Source organism: Somniosus microcephalus, chromosome 2 (assembly GCF_052327205.1).
Source record: "Somniosus microcephalus isolate GS21.2 chromosome 2, FLI_Smic_1.0, whole genome shotgun sequence".
NCBI classification, from domain to species: domain Eukaryota; kingdom Metazoa; phylum Chordata; class Chondrichthyes; order Squaliformes; family Somniosidae; genus Somniosus; species Somniosus microcephalus.
This window is the reverse complement of record NC_140988.1, coordinates 61,397,894-61,413,789: the sequence shown is the minus strand read 5'-3', so window position 1 is coordinate 61,413,789 and position 15,896 is coordinate 61,397,894. Positions and strand designations below refer to the sequence as shown.

At 43.7% G+C, this 15,896-nt stretch overlaps 1 protein-coding gene across 10 annotated transcripts in view; it reads left to right on the top strand.

Moving 5' to 3' along the window:
- bltp1 (bridge-like lipid transfer protein family member 1) overlaps window positions 1-15,896 on the top strand; it is a 567,108-nt gene that overhangs the window by 295,547 nt on the left and 255,665 nt on the right. For all 10 annotated transcript variants that reach the window (XM_086009761.1, XM_086009749.1, XM_086009753.1 and 7 more), the window contains 3 exons: window positions 1,452-1,649; window positions 7,444-7,655; window positions 11,863-12,014. In XM_086009761.1, the coding sequence (XP_085865887.1) occupies window positions 1,452-1,649; window positions 7,444-7,655; window positions 11,863-12,014 (562 nt within the window). The remainder of the gene's footprint in view (window positions 1-1,451; window positions 1,650-7,443; window positions 7,656-11,862; window positions 12,015-15,896) is intronic.

The window sequence follows — 15,896 nt, the reverse complement described above, 5'->3', positions numbered from 1 at the left end:
GGGGAAAATGCTAGAGTCCATTATAAAAGATGTAATAGCAGCGCACTTGGAAAGCAGTGACAGGATCGGACACAGTCAACCTGGATTTACAAAAGGTAAATCATGCTCAACTAATCTGCTGGAATTTTTTTGAGGATGTAACTGGTAGAATAGATAAGGGAGAACCAGTGGATGTGGTGTATTTGGACTTTCAGAAGGCTTTCGATAAGGTCCCGCATAAGAGATTAGCGTGTAAGGTTAAAGCACATGGGATTGGAGGTAATGTACTGACTTGGATAGAGAACTGGTCGGCAGACAGGAAGCAAAGAGTTGGAATAAACGGGTCTTTTTCAAAGCGGCAGGCAGTAACTAGTGGGGTATCGCAGGGATCGGTGCTGGGACCCCAGTTACTCACAATATATATATTAATGATCTAGACGAGGGAACTAGATGTAATATCTCCAAGTTTGCAGACGACACAAAGCTGGTTGGGTGTGTGTGCTGTGAGGAGGATGCCGAGAAACTCCAGGGTGATTGGGCAGATGCATGGCAGATGCAGTATAATGTGGATAAATGCGAGCTTATTCCTGGTAGCAAAAACAGGAAGGCAGATTATTATCTGAACGGAAATAGATTGGGAAAAGGGGAAGTGCAACGAGACCTGGGTGTCCTTGTGCACCAGTCGCTGAAGGTAAGCATGCAGGTGCAGCAGGCGGTTAAGAAGGCCTTCATAGCGAGAGGATTCAAGTACAGGAGCAAGGATGTCTTGCTGCAGTTGTACAGGGCCTTAGTGAGACCACACCTTGAATATTGTGTGCAGTTTTGGTCGCCTTATTTGAGGAATGATGTTCTTGCCATGGAGGGAGTGCAGCGAAGATTCACCAGACTGATACCTGGGATGGCAGGAATGACGTATGAGGAGAGATTGGGTCGATTGGGCTTGTATTTGCTAGAGTTTAGAAGAATGAGAGGGGATCTCATTGAAACTTATAAAATTCTAACAGGACTAGACAGACTAGATGCAGGAAGGATGTTCCCGATGGCAGGGGAGTCCAGAACCAGAGGTCACAGTCTAAGGATAAGGGGTAAGCCATTTAGGACTGAGATGAGGAGGAATTTCATCACCCAGAGAGTGGTGAACCTATGGAATTCTCTACTACAGAAGGCAGTTGAGGCCAATTCATTAAATATATTCAAGAAGGAGTTAGATATATTTCTTAAGGCTAAAGGGATCAAGGGATATGGGAAGAAAGCAGGGACAGGGTACTGAATTTGGATGATCAGCCATAATCTCATTAAATGGCGGAACAGGCTCGAGGGGCCGAATGGCCTACTCCTGCTCCTATCTTCTATGTTTCTATGTTTTCTAAAAGCTAAATCTGTAGAACTAAATGCACTGTATAATCATTGTTCTGATAATATTTTAGAATGCACATCTATATGAAATTGTTTTAATGTTTTTATTTCAAAAGATTTAGGAACATGTGCAATCACTGCCATCCCATTTGAGAAGTCAAAAGTTCTTTTCACATTAGAAGAATTGGAAGATTTTACTTTTATGGATGATGCTGAACTGCTTCAAGCTACAGACACAACAAAAACTCCTCAGAGTTTAGAGAAGTGGGGATGGATAATGTTTGAATGTGGTATTGAAAATTTAACCATAAAAGGTAGGCTATTTTTCTTTATTCCCATGTAGTTCACAACATATATACTGTCTTTTTTTAAGAGAAACATTTTCAATTCCTGCCTGTACCCACATTATGCTGTAACAATCGCTATAAATTAAATTCTTTTACAACATTTGTAGGCTCAGCAAACTGGTTAAGTATTGTCAGCCTGGCTGCATATTATCTGTCAGGCATATTTATTGTAGAGCCCTGTAAAATACAGTTGGCATATATCTAAATGCATGACATAACATACTAAATATTTTAAACATTTTTGGTAGTGTGTCGAAGAGTCTGCTGGCAATAATAGGCATCAAATATGCCTACATTTACATTGCCATTTGGACTTGTCTTTGCAAGTACTTTGGGTTTCAGGATAATGTTCCCTGTAAGTTGTGCAGCCACGCAGCGCTCCAGGGAACCTGCACAGCTGGCTTTTCAATGTAAAAACCGCACATGTACAGTATTTTGAATGGCCCGCACAGGGTCAAAAAAAATTACAGGGAACTTGTTTCAAGGTCATGGCAACCAGTGTTCATCTTGGGCATTTCCTCAGCCCCCAGGGTTTTCAGACAATACCTGTGTTCTATTCATCTATTGTACATCTTGTACATCTATTCATTATAATGTTGGGGTTGTAACAAGAGATTGCTCATTAAACTCTTGGAACATAATTTTGTCCTGCATATATTAATGTGTTCTCCTTTTAGTGGATGGTTTTCACTTATGATTAGATGTTCTATCTTCCTCAAAACCAATAAGGCTCTTGAAATATTGGAGTCAAGCATTCAAACATTTATAAGCGTATACTAGGTAGACTATCCTTTATCCGAAAACCTCGGGACCAGCCGAGTTTCGGATAAAGGAGAATTTCGGATTTCGGAAGGTGGGTCGGCGGAGGGGTCGTGCGCACGACTTACGCTGAAGTCGGTCGAGGGCCGGCGGGTCCGCGGGGGGGGTCGGCGGTTGTCGGGGCTGGCGGTTGTCGGGGCCAGGCGGGGGTCCGCGGGGGGGGGCCGGCGGTTGTCGGGGCCGGCGGTTGTCGGGGGGGGGCTGGGGCGGGGGTCGGGGGCGGTTGTCGGGGCCGGCGGGGTCCGCGGGGGGGTCGGCGGTTGTCGGGGCCGGCGGGGGGTCGGCGGTTGTCTGGGCCGGCGGGGTCCGCGGGGGGGTCGGCGGTTGTCGGGGCTGGCGGGGGTCGGCGGTTGTCGGGGCCGGGGGGGGTCCGCGGGGGGGTCGTGCGCACGACTTACCCTTTATCCGAACTTCCGAAACCGGAACCCTCCTAAAAACCGAAGGTTTTTTCGTTCGTACGCACGACTTACGCTGAACGAAAAAACCTTCGGTTTTTAGAGGGTTTTCGGTTTTTGGAAGTCCGGATAAAGGGTAGTCTACCTGTAGTACATCTAATAGTACTGAAACATACACTTAAAAGATAGTGTACGAAAGGTCATCGACCTGGAACTGACCTGCTGAGTTTTTCCAGCATTTTCTGTTTTGATTTCAGATTTCCAGCATCTGCAGTATTTTCTTTTTTGTCTTAAAAGATAGTACTTACAACCACACCTGATGGGGACTCAAACGCATTGTAGTTTTGAGCTCAATATTTCAGGCGGATCAAACCTTATGAATCTTAACTATCTTTACAAGCTGTCACTTTTTATATTTTTTTCACCCTGACAATTTGCACATTTCTTTATTACATGATTATACTAAAAGTTAAAATACAACTTCATACAAGGAGATTTTAATTTGATCTTATCAATTACTTCAGTTGATATGCTGGTTTCCTTGCAAATGAGCTCTTTATACATTGGTCTAATGAGATTGGTATATTTCCCATGCATTGTCATCTTATCAATAATATTTCTCTTTACTTATTGCTATTCCATCAAGTGAAACTTTTAATTATAAGCATTTATTTGATTCTGTACCAGTAGAATTCCCTCATTCTACATAAACCCCAAATTAAAAGATAATTACCCAGATATTGGTGCAGCATGCCCCATTAGTTCGACTTTTTCCTTCAGCTCGAAAAAGTTTGGCCCAAAAGTGCGAGCTGATAACGCACCTGGGACCTTAGTGAGTGAAGGAGATTTAAGAACGAATGAGAAGGAAATATGGCGAATTAGAGTCAAATCAGGTCTAGAAAGAGATATAAATAGAGAGAAAGAAAGATTGGATCAAGAGAGAGAGAGAGAGAGAGATAAGAGACAGAAAGGAACAGTAAGAAAAAAACTACTTAAAAAATCTCTAATGACAGTTTACTACCTGTAGGAAAGAGACTCCACAGTTTAAATTGTTCCCTTTCTGGGTCTCTGAGGTTGATTGGCATTGCAGGAACATAAAGCTCCTCATTAAAAAGGTATTTACGCTATTGAGTAGCAGCCCTAACTTTCAGCGGCAAGTTTAATTGGCAATTAATGCGCAAATGCAGCAATTTCATGAAACTCACGGGGAGATTGACGGTGAGCTGCCGTTTTCGTGAGGCTAATGGTAAAGCGATGCAAATCATCCATTGTGGCGATTCGCAATTCATGGGGTATCTTTTCCTCGCCATAAGTTTCTGGATAATTTACACATTAATACGGCGAGCGCCATTAAACTCGCTGTTATTTTGACAGCAAAATCTGCGTCAATATTTACCCAGATGCTTTCCTTTTACAGGACTAGCTTTTGTCCTTGCATCGTTGAAACTTAGGAAGCAGTATGTGATGGCATGTTTTTAAGTTCCATTATTAAATCGGTGATTACTTCATATTGAAATTACCCAGTGCTTTTGGGTCAGTCTCATAGAGTCATACAGCACAGAAAGAGGCCCTTCGGCCCATCGCATCCGCGCTGGCCATCAGGCCCTGTCTAATCTAATCCCATTTTCCAGCATTTGGTCCGTAGCCTTTTATGCTATGGCATTTCAAGTGCTCATCCAAATGCTTCGAATGTTGTGAGGGTTCCTGCCTCTACCACCCTTTCAGGCAGTGAGTTCCAGATTCCAACCACCCTCTGGGTGAAAAAGTTCTTCCTCAAATCCCCTCTAAACCTCCTGCCCCTTACCTTGAATCTATGCCCCCTTGTTATTGACCCCTCTACTGAGGGAAAAAGTTCCTTTCTATCTACCCTATCTATGCCCCTCATAATTTTGTACACCTCAATCAGGTCCCCCCTCAGCCTTCTCTGCTCCAAGGAAAACAACCCCAGCCTGTCCAGTCTTTCTTTATAGCTGAAGCGCTCCAGCCCAGGTAACATCCTGGTGAATCTCCTCTGCACCCTCTCCAAAGCAATCACATCCTTCCTATAGTGTGGCGATCAGAACTGCACACAGTATTCCAGCTGTGGCCTAACCAGCGTTTTGTACAGCTCCATCATAACCTCCCTGCTCTTATATTCTATGCCTCGGCTAATGAAGGCAAGTATCCCATATGCCTTTTTAACCACCTTATCCACCTGTTCTGCTGCCTTCAGGGATCTATGTACATGTACACCAAGGTCCCTCTGATCCTTTGTCTTTCCTAGGGTCTTACCATTCATTGTGTATTCCCTTGCCTTGTTCGTCACTCCAAAATGCACCACCTCACACTTTTTGGGGTTAAATTCCATTTGCCACTGTTCCGCCCATCTGACCAACCCATCTATATCGTCCTGCAGACTGAGGCTACCCTCCTCGTTATTTACCACCCCACCAATTTTCGTGTCATCTGCGAACTTACTGATCATACCTTTTACATTCACATCCAAATCATTAATGTAGATCACAAACAGCAAGGGACCCAGCACCGATCCCTGCGGTACCCCACTGGACACAGGCTTCCAGTCACTAAAACAACCTTCGACCATCACCCTCTGCCTTCTGCCACGAAGCCAGTTTTGGATCCAATGTGCCAAGGCACCCTGGATCCCATGGGCTCTTCCCTTCCTGACCAGTCTCCTATGCGGGACTTTATCGAAAGCCTTACTGAAATCCATGTATACCACATCCACTGCACTACCCTCATCCACACACCTAGTCACCCCCTCGAAAAATTCAATCAAATTCGTCAAACATGATCTTCCCTTGACAAAGCCATGCTGACTATCCCTGATTAATCCTTGCCTCTCCAAGTGGAGACTAATTCTGTCCCTCAGAATTTTTTCCAATAATTTCCCTACCAATGATGTTAGGCTCACTGGCCTGTAATTCCTTGGTTTATCCCTACTACCCTTCTTGAATAATGGTACTACGTTAGCTGTTCTCCAGTCCTCTGGCACATCCCCTGTGGCCAGAGAGGTTCTGAAAATTTGTGTCAGAGCCCCTGCAATCTCCTCCTTTGCCTCACACAGCAACCTGGGCTACATCTCATCCGGGCCTGGGGATTTATCCACTTTTAAGCCTGCTAAAACCGCCAGTACCTCCTCCCTCTCGATGCTAATATGTTCAAGTATATCTCAGTCCCCCTGCCCGATTTCTATGTCTACATCGTCCCGGTTCAAAAGTTCAGTGGTTACTTGATTTGGCACTTTGCACAAGCTAATCTTAAAACACATCCATGTTTCCTGAAGCAGTTAGCTTCTCAATCTAGTTTAGGTCATGAAATTGTAATTCCTTTATTTTGTTCACCTCCTCTCAAGTTGGGACTGGAGCATTGTGTCAATTAGGTGGATGTCTGAAGGAGTCGATTTTTCATGTTGATCATGTCACAACCCTATGCAACACCTGTTTTTCACTTGTGTTCCCGAGGTGCTCAGAAATTCAGGTTCTAGAAAAAGATTTGCAAAGTAGATAGTGGTGTGTATTCTTTGTCGTTATTATTGATCTGGCTCCACAGCTGCTACTTGAGCTTCCCTGAACCATGTAGCTATGCAAAACATCAATAATGCTGCTACATTATACATGTTTACATTTACCAAACTGGGTTTAGCAGCTCTTGATGCCACTACTTTTGGCTTATCTATTGTGGTGGCTGAAGTCCCTTCCTAGTCTTCCCCAGTGTTGTGGGAGCCTGGTTTCTCCTTGTCCTGAGTACTATTGATTTAGTTTCCAGCAGCTTCTGGGGTTGTTGATGAAGGAAAGAATTACTACCTTCTCCAGTCATCTTCATTACCCTCTGTACGTAACAATCCCACCAGACTATCTTCTCTGGGCTTTCAGTAAATGCAAACAGTAATTATATAGTAGTTAGCATTGGTCAAAAGAACAAAAGCAAAATACTGCAGGTGCTGGAAATCTGAAATAAAAACAAAGTGCTAGACATACTCAGCAGGTCAGGCAGCATCTGTGGAGAGAGAGAAACAGTTAATGTTTCATGTCAATGACCTTTCCATTGGTGAAAAGAACTTGAGTACCATGTTGGCCTGTATTGCATAATGGTATTTAATCCCTTTGTGCTGTTATCAAAATCATCATGGGGGTGGTAGAGGGGTTTGCGCGTTGTGTTTTCCCAAGAATGAAAATCCAGATGTGCCTTACGCCAGCAAGGAAGAGTGAAGATATACCAGGTAGGTAATCTTTCATGCATCTTACAGGGAAGCAATAGTGCAGTAACTGAACCACAGGCTGCAGGTTTGTGCCCATTATCAGCCATGTGCTGAGTTGTTACGAATTCGGTTATGTTGTGGAGGTGGCCAGGCAGAGAGATTGGTGGTTTCACTGCAGGGCAAGTGAGTCAAGGAACCATTGTAAAAGGAAGTGGTGAAATATCATCATATTAAAAAGGGGAAAAAATCATAATACATTAATCCTTATTTAAGTGAGAAATCTGAAAACTGGTTTGCATGTATGATTTTGTGATGCCAACTATTGTTACTATGCTTGAATTTTTAGGAGGAAGGCAGTCAGGAGCTGTTCTGTACAATGTTTTGGGGGTTCTTGGGAAATCTAATACAACAGAAAGAAATGGGATACTAAAGTCAGGTGATTCTACTGGTTCTCCAACTGGCAGTGGCTATAGCACTGATGTATCGGAAGATAATCTCCCTCGTGACGAAACAAGTCCAACTTCAGATATCAATGGGAATTCAGCGTCTGATGATCAGGTAAAAAGTTGACGTCACTGGATATATGCATTGTAAATATTATTTACATATATTAACATATACCTGTCAATTGGTTTAATTAAGGATCATTAAAAAAAAAAATTTTTATGGGATGTGGGCGTCGCTGGCAAGGCCAGCATTTATTGCCCATCCCTAATTGCCCTTGAGAAGGTGGTGGTGAGCCGCCTTCTTGAACCGCTGCAGTCCGTGTGATGAAGGTACTCCCACAGTGCTGTTAGGGAGGGAGTTCCAGGTTTTTGACCCAGCGACGATGAAGGATCGGCGATATACTTCTAAGTAATGATGATATGTGACTTGGAGGGGAACTAGGAGGTGGTGGTGTTCCCATGCGCCTGCTGCCCTTGTCCTTCTAGGTGGAAGAGGTCGCGGGTTTCGGAGGTGCTGCCGAAGAAGCCTTGGCGAGTTGCTGCAGTGCATTTTATAGATGGTACACACAGCCACGTTAAGCCGGTGGTGGAGTAAGTGAATGTTTAAGGTGGTAGAGGGGGTGCCAATCAAGCGGGCTGCTTTGTCCTGGATGGTGTCGAGCTTCTTGAGTGTTGTTGGAGCTACACTCATCCAGGCAAGTGGAGAGTATTCCATCACACTCCTGACTTGTGCCTTGTAGATGATAGAAAGGCTTTGGGGAGTCGGGAGGTGAGACACTCGCCGCAGAATACCTAGCCTCTGACCTGCTCTTGTTGCCACAGTATTTATGTGGCTGGTCCAGTTAAGTTTCTGGTCAATGGTAACCCCCAGGATGTTGATGGTGGGGGATTCGGCGATGATAATGCTGTAGACTGTCGAGGGGCGGTGTTTAGACTCTCACTTGTTGGAGATAGTCATTGCCTGGCACTTGTGTGGCGTGAATGTTACCTGCCAGTTATTCGCCCAAGCCTGAACGTCGTCCAGGTCTTGTTGCATGTGGGCAAGAACTGCTTCATTATCTGAGAAGTTGTGAATGGTGCTGAACACTGTGCAGTCATCAGCGAACATCCCCATTTCTGACCTTCTGTTGGAGGGAAGGTCTTTAATGGCCATATCAGGTGCATATCTGTGACTAATGGCAGTTCACCGTGCATAATAAAAATGCACTTGCTGGTTATTTGTGTGTCCATTCCAAGTATATAATCATCGACCATAACTGGAAGTGCATCTCAGACACTGACCGTAATGTGTAAAAGATCGGAGTGTTTATTGACACCACTGTGTCAGCCAATGAGTTGAAAGTGGGGCAGGCCTTATGGCAGGATTTACAGCAAACAATGTATTTTACAGCAAACAAAGTCTATTTACTCAGCAAGCAGCAAAGCAAATGAAGTCTATTTACAGAGTCTATTTAAAAGGAGTCTGCAGCAAACAGAACTCATGACCGAAACTGCAGCAGCTTCTCCCAATTAAAGCACAGTGATTTCTCCAGCAAAATGCAGTGAGTGGAGGATATTTACATAATACAAATTGATTATTTCTCCAGCAAACTGCAGCGAGAGGAGGATAGTTGCATACAAATTATATGTGCATAAAGTCAATCCCAGTCACTTACAGCAGTGTGTCAATCCAGGCATGATTGACCGGGGAATTACCCAATCATCTCCATTCTGGCCAGGAATAGCGGTGTCACTATCTGCAGCCGTAAAAGATAATGCATATAGAGCACCAAGTGGCTAATTACTGTTGTTTATTATTGTAACATTGAAGCCTGACAAACAGAATTGACTTGTATGTCTGTGCCTCTATATTTTACATTGTGGTGTCTTGGTTATATGTTAATTATGATTCTGTAGGAAGAATATGTTTTGCAGCTTGCAGAATTATTTTGACAATGTAGGTGTGTAAAATCACGCACGAATATCAACACAAGTGTAGTGGAGTTTGTCATTGAATGAATTATTTTATTGTACATTCATTCAAATGATAGCAGTTATTCATCTCAGGTTTGGATTTGAAACCAACGCAGACTGATGGAGTTGGGAATTGAATTTGGGCAGTTTCAATCTAGTTTCCAGCCTCTCTCTAATGTTGACACAAATTTTCCCACAATTAGCACCAATTGTTACCAAATTGGGAATTTCACTCAGATGTAGAAAACACAAGAGTTTACACTGGTGTGGTTGGGGATAAGGCATGCTGCTACAACACTTGTATACTAGACTTAAAAGTACTCGATTCTGATACTCCTCTACTCCCTCTTCACCCACGACTGTGTGGCTGTTAATGGTTCCAACACCATCATCAAGTTCGCAGATGACACCACGGTAGTAGGCCAGATCACCAACAACGATGAGTCAGCCTACAGGGAGGAGGTCCAGCATCTCGTGAAGTGGTGCGCCGACAACAACCTGGCCCTTAACACCAAGAAAACAAAGGAAATAATCGTGGACTTCAGGAAGTCCAAAGGCGGAAGTCACACCCCCATCCACATCAATGGGGCGGAGGTGGAAAGGGTGGCCAGCTTTAAGTTCCTCGGAGTCCACATCACGGAAGACCTCTCCTGGTCACTCAACACCTCCTCTCTGGTGAAGAAGGCCCAGCAGCGCCTATATTTCTTGAGGAGGCTGAAGGGATGTAATCTGTCACCCCTGATCCTCTCTAACTTCTACCGCTGCACTATAGAGAGCATCCTGACAAACTGTATCACGGTATGGTACGGCAGCTGTAGCTCCCATGACCGGAAAGCCCTGCAGCGGGTAGTCAAAACTGCCCAACGCATTACCGGCACCCGGCTACCGACCATAGAACATATATATCAGAAACGCTGCCTACGGAGGGCACGGTCCATCATCAAAGACCCTACCCACCCCAGCCACAGTCTGTTCGCCCTCCTACCATCTGGAAGACGCTACAGATGCATTCGCACCCGTACGACCAGATTTAGGAACAGCTTCTTTCCCAGGGCTGTCATCCTACTGAACTCCACAAATAAACACTAAAGCCTGCACACCTGCCGATGCACTTTATTATGGTCATATTTATGCTAATATATATGTACAAATGTATGTTGAAATGTTTAAGTGTCCTAATCCAAATTGTACACTCTCGGGAGCCGCAAGCCTACATTTCGTTGTACTGCACTTGTGCACTAACAATGACAAAAGTTGATTTGATTGATTGATTTGATACGGTGTTCTATTCCCTGGCATTGACATTCTTCACCTCGCTTTGTGTAAAAGTACATCTGAAAATTTGGTAGTAAGCTGATCTTTTATTGCTTATAAAAATCTTAAGCTGTTCAGATCAAGATCAAGTTCCATGCAATGTATTGAAGTATATTTATTTATTTCTGAAGACGAGAACTCTTCCTATAGGACATAAGAGCATAAGAATTAGGAGCAGGAATAGGCCATACGGCCCCTCGAGCCTGCTCCGCTATTCAATAAGATCATGGCTGATCTTCGACCTCAACTCCACTTTCCCACCCGATCCCCATATCCCCTGAAGGTATTTATATCCCACAAACCATCATAAAAACTATGTACAGAATTTTATACCAGAATTTTTTTCTTTTATAGATCCTAAAACACACTGCTTCAGCATTATTTTAATGAGAAAATGCTTTTTATATTCTTGCATTTATAATTTTCAGTTATTATCAGTTGACATTTACTGAAACCTAGACTTGCTCTTATCGTCTATGTATGGTTCAGCTTGAAATGGTTAATTGTGTTAAGCTACCCCCGCCTGCCCCCTTTTTAAATTAAATTTCTAGCTTCATATTAACAATCCAGTGTCAATAACCAAGTAATGTTTTGGCCATTCTGTATTCAAACCGTACACCTTGCTACAAGTTTTATTCTGACATTAGCCTGCCAGTTAGTTTAATTTTAGAGCAAAACTTAACTCTGAACAGCTACCCAAAGTCACTCCAACATCCAGCTTTCTGATTCTCTGCCAGCTCACATTCTGAAGAGTAGAGATTCGTTGCGAGTGATGAGTCTTTTGCATTTTTTGTTTTTTAATGTGTTGGGCAAATTGGTAGGAAGAAAGTGCCAATTTACAGTTGTGCCAAATAGTGGCCATTCTATTACTTCTCTTGGGTCAAACCCAATCAAGAGATGTATGGCTGCAATGTATGGGTGAACAACATTACAGCAAGGATGGACATCTAATGGTATCTTTGGAAATATCAGCATGTATGAGTTTCTACAGAAATGTTGATAATGTAACATTACTTATTACTCTTTTTTGTTTCCTTACTAATTTTTTTTAGGATGAAGGGGTAGAGTCTGATGATCTTAAGAAGGATCTTCCCCTGATGCCACCACCCCCAGATTCCAGCAGCATGAAACTTACTATTAGTGAAATTTGGTTTAGCTTTGCCGCTCCAACCAATTTACATTCATATGTTCAGACTTACTCCAGGTAACGTTCTTTCAATTTATATGTGGCAATCTCTTTCATACACCAAAGGCAGGTCTCTCTCTATCATTAAATGTCCTTCATAGCCACGCCTAAAGCTGAAATCTTTGCTTATAATTAGCCAGCTGACATGTTGCCTTGTTTCAGCAGTATAGTTTGAATGTAAAGGGCAGAGCCAGTGCACCAGAGTGCACACCAGAACATCTTAAGCAAAGGTCAAAAATAGTTACTTGAAAGTTTTTAGACTTTGAAAATTGACTACGAGGGTCATATTGATATTTTCATTACATCAAAACGGGCTTCCCGAATGGAATAAACATTGATTAAATAAATTTACTGAAGTCCAGTTGGAATATTGAGAACTGCAGTAGACTTGTCGACTATTATGCTGTAAACGAAGTCTTGAAATGTTAGGAACCTGACTTTTACAAATGGCAAAATAATTTGCCCCTGTTAATTAATATCTGAGAACGGTACAAGTAACTTTTTTGTATTTCATAGAATTATAGAATAATATCGCACAGAAAGAGGCCATTCGACCCATTGTGCCTGTGCCGTCTCTCTGAAAGAGCTACCAATCAGTCCCACTCCCCTGCTCTTTCCTCATAGCCTACCAGTGGAAACAGTTTCTCCCTATCTACATTAGGGAAGGAAAAAAGGGAGGTGGGGCGACAGTGCTGATGAAAGAAGACATTGTAGTGTTAGAAAGGGAGGATGTTCTTGAGGGGACAAGGACAGAATCTATTTGGTTAGAGTTGAGGAGCAAAAAGGCATTCTATAGGCCTCCAAATAGTGAGAGAGAGGTAGAGGAGCAAATCTCCAGGGAAATTGCAGAGATATGCAAGAGCTATAGAGTGGTGACATTGGGGGACTTTAATTACCTAAATATCGATTGGGATAATGCTAGGATAAAGGGGGAGGGAGAGGAATTTCTGAAATGTGTTCAGGAGAATTTCCTTGACCAATATGTTCTTGGCCCAACTAGGAAGGAGGCATTGCTGGATCTGGCGCTGGGGAATGAGGTGGGCCAGGTCGACCAAGTGTCTGTAGGAGAACACTTGGGTGTGAGTGATCATCGTATCATAAGATTTAGATTAGCAATGGAGAGGAACAAGGAACAATCTAGAGTGGAACTTCTCAACTAGAATAGAGCTAACTTCAAAGGGATACGAAAGGATCTAGCCAGGGTAAAATGGAACCAAAGACTGACAAGAAAAACTGTAACGGAACAATGGGTGATCTTTAAGGAGGAGATGTTCCAAGTACAGGCTAGGTACGTTCCAACAAGAGGGAAGGGTAAGGGAGCCAAAGCAAGGGACCCTTGGATGATGAGGGAGATAGAGAAGATGAAGAAACAAAAAAAGAGGGTGTATGATGCATGTCAGGTGAATTCTTCGAGAGAACCAGACCAAATACAGGGAATGTGAAGATGAAAATACAATTGGCAAAGAGAGAATGATAGAATAGATTGGCGTTTAACATAAAAGGGAACCCTAAAATATTCTACCGGCATGTAAACAGTAAGCAGGTAATAAGAGGCGGGGTGGGGCCTATTTGAGACAAAGAAGGTGATATATGCTTAGAGGCGCAGGGCAAGGCTAGAATACTCAGAGTATTTTGTATTAATGTTCACTAAGGAGGTGGATGCTGACAAAATATCAAGGGGCTGCGTGGGCTAAAAAAAATTACAGGGAACATGGCAGACCAGCTTCACTGAATATTTTCCCAAATCCCCAACAGAATGTCTTTACCAGTCTCACACCCCCAGCTAAATATTTACTGAAAAGCTTCCTGCCCACTCAATATATTTGCTAACCACCACCAATTAATGTTTTTACTGTCCCCCACCTCTTCACTAAGTATGTTTACCAGTCATTTCCTCCCACTGACAGTACTTGTAAATCCCACCCCCCTTTAGTGTGTCTACTGACCAACTGCACCCCTCACCAGACAATGTGTTTCCCCGCCAACATCCCAGAACACCTGTCTTCCCCTCTGCCTGGTAATCCTGGCCACCCTGCTACCCAACAATGTGAATTCTAACCCTCTCACACCCCAAGTGAGCATGAATGCTGGTCAAAAATCTCCCCAATCCTGCTCAAAGTAAATCTTGGGGAGGAGAAGAACAGATTACTGCCCCCACCCCCTTAGGCAGGTGGAAAATCTGGGCCTGATGGGGGCAAGAGAAGCTCAGCTACCCTCCACTGAGGTACTTTCCTTGCCTTTGCTCCTCTGTCCACATCCTTCTTCCCTGTCCACTCCCCCCTTTACCAACCTCCTCTCACCCACTCCCCAACTTCCACCACCTTGCCTGCCCCCCCCTCTTTTCTCCCTGTCTAACTCCCTCCTCCCATCAACTGTGGTGCCCTTGATCACCTGGGTCCAATTATCCCGTGACCCTCTGACCTTGCTTAATCTGAATACTGCACTTGCAATGCCACAGAACAGCGACTATTATGTAATTAAAAGTGAGGCAGTATATATTGACTGATGAGTAATGTTAAGGTGGATAAAATTTAATTGAGTAATACTCAGACAAGTGGCATATTTGGGTGATATCAATTTTGAAATGGTGCTAGAATTTAACCTCCAAGATGTATACAATAGGATTGTGTTGAAAAAATTAATTGTGTTATGGTATAAATAGAAATGCTAAAAAAAATGTGTAAAACAATTTCAAAAATTGACATTTTTGAATATAGTCAGGTTTAAAAAAAACTATTCACTCTTTGTGATCAAATCTGTTTAATTGCATTTGCATATGCAGTTTACTTGTCACTAATGTAAATTTTATATTAATCTAAAAAATGTCAATTTGTGACAAACTTGCCAAACATTTCAACCAAGCAAATCTACATCATCTTTCTTGGTGATCTGTTGGAGCACTACCATTTAGTGCTACAGAGTGGAGGGGCACATGGTCAACTTCCAGCCCCCTTCAAAAAAAAATGCTGCAGAAAGGCACTGAGTCAAAGTTAGTTATTTTTGTATGGAAGAGAAGGAAGATCATCTGGGCTGTCCGCACTGGTTGCTTTCATTTATCTTATGGCATGTGGCCAGCCAAGTGTAGCATGCAGTGGCCTGTGCACAGACAGTGTACCTTGTTTTTTTTTATTTGTTTGAGATGTGGGGGTCGCTGGCAAGGCCAGCATTTATTGCCTATCCCTAATTGCCCTTGACAAGGTGGTGGTGAGCCGCCGCCTTGAACCGCTGCAGTCCGTGTGGTGAAGGTACTCCCACCGTGCTGTTGGGTAGGGAGTTCCAGAATTTTGACCCAGTGACTATCAAGGATCGGCAATATACTTCTAAGTCAGGATGGTGTGTGACTTGGAGAGGAACTTGGAGGTGGTGGTGTTCCCATGCGCCTGCTGCCCTTGTCCTTCTTGGTGGTAGACGTCGCGGGTTTCGGAGGTGCTGCCGAAGAAGCCTTGCGGAGTTGCTGCAGTGCATCTTGTAGATGGTACACACTACTGCCACGGTACGCCGGTGGTGGAAGGAGTGAATATTTAAGGTGGTAGATGGGGTGCCAATCAAGTGGGCTGCTTTGTCCTGGATGGTGTCGAGCTTCCTGAGTGTTGTTGGAGCTGCACTCATCCAGGCAAGTGGAGAGTATTTCATCACACTCCTTACTTGTGCCTTGTAGATGGTGGTATGGCTTTGGGGAGTCAGGAGATGAGACACTCGCCGCAGAATACCTAGCCTCTGACCTGCTCCTGTTGCCACAGTATTTATGTGGCTGGTCCAATCAAGTTTCTGGTCAATGGTGACCCCCCAGGATGTTGATGGTTGGGGATTTGGTGATGGTAATGCCATTGAATGTCAAGGGGCGGTGGTTAGACCCTCGCTTGTTGGAGACAGTCATTGCCTGGCACTTGTGCGGCGCGA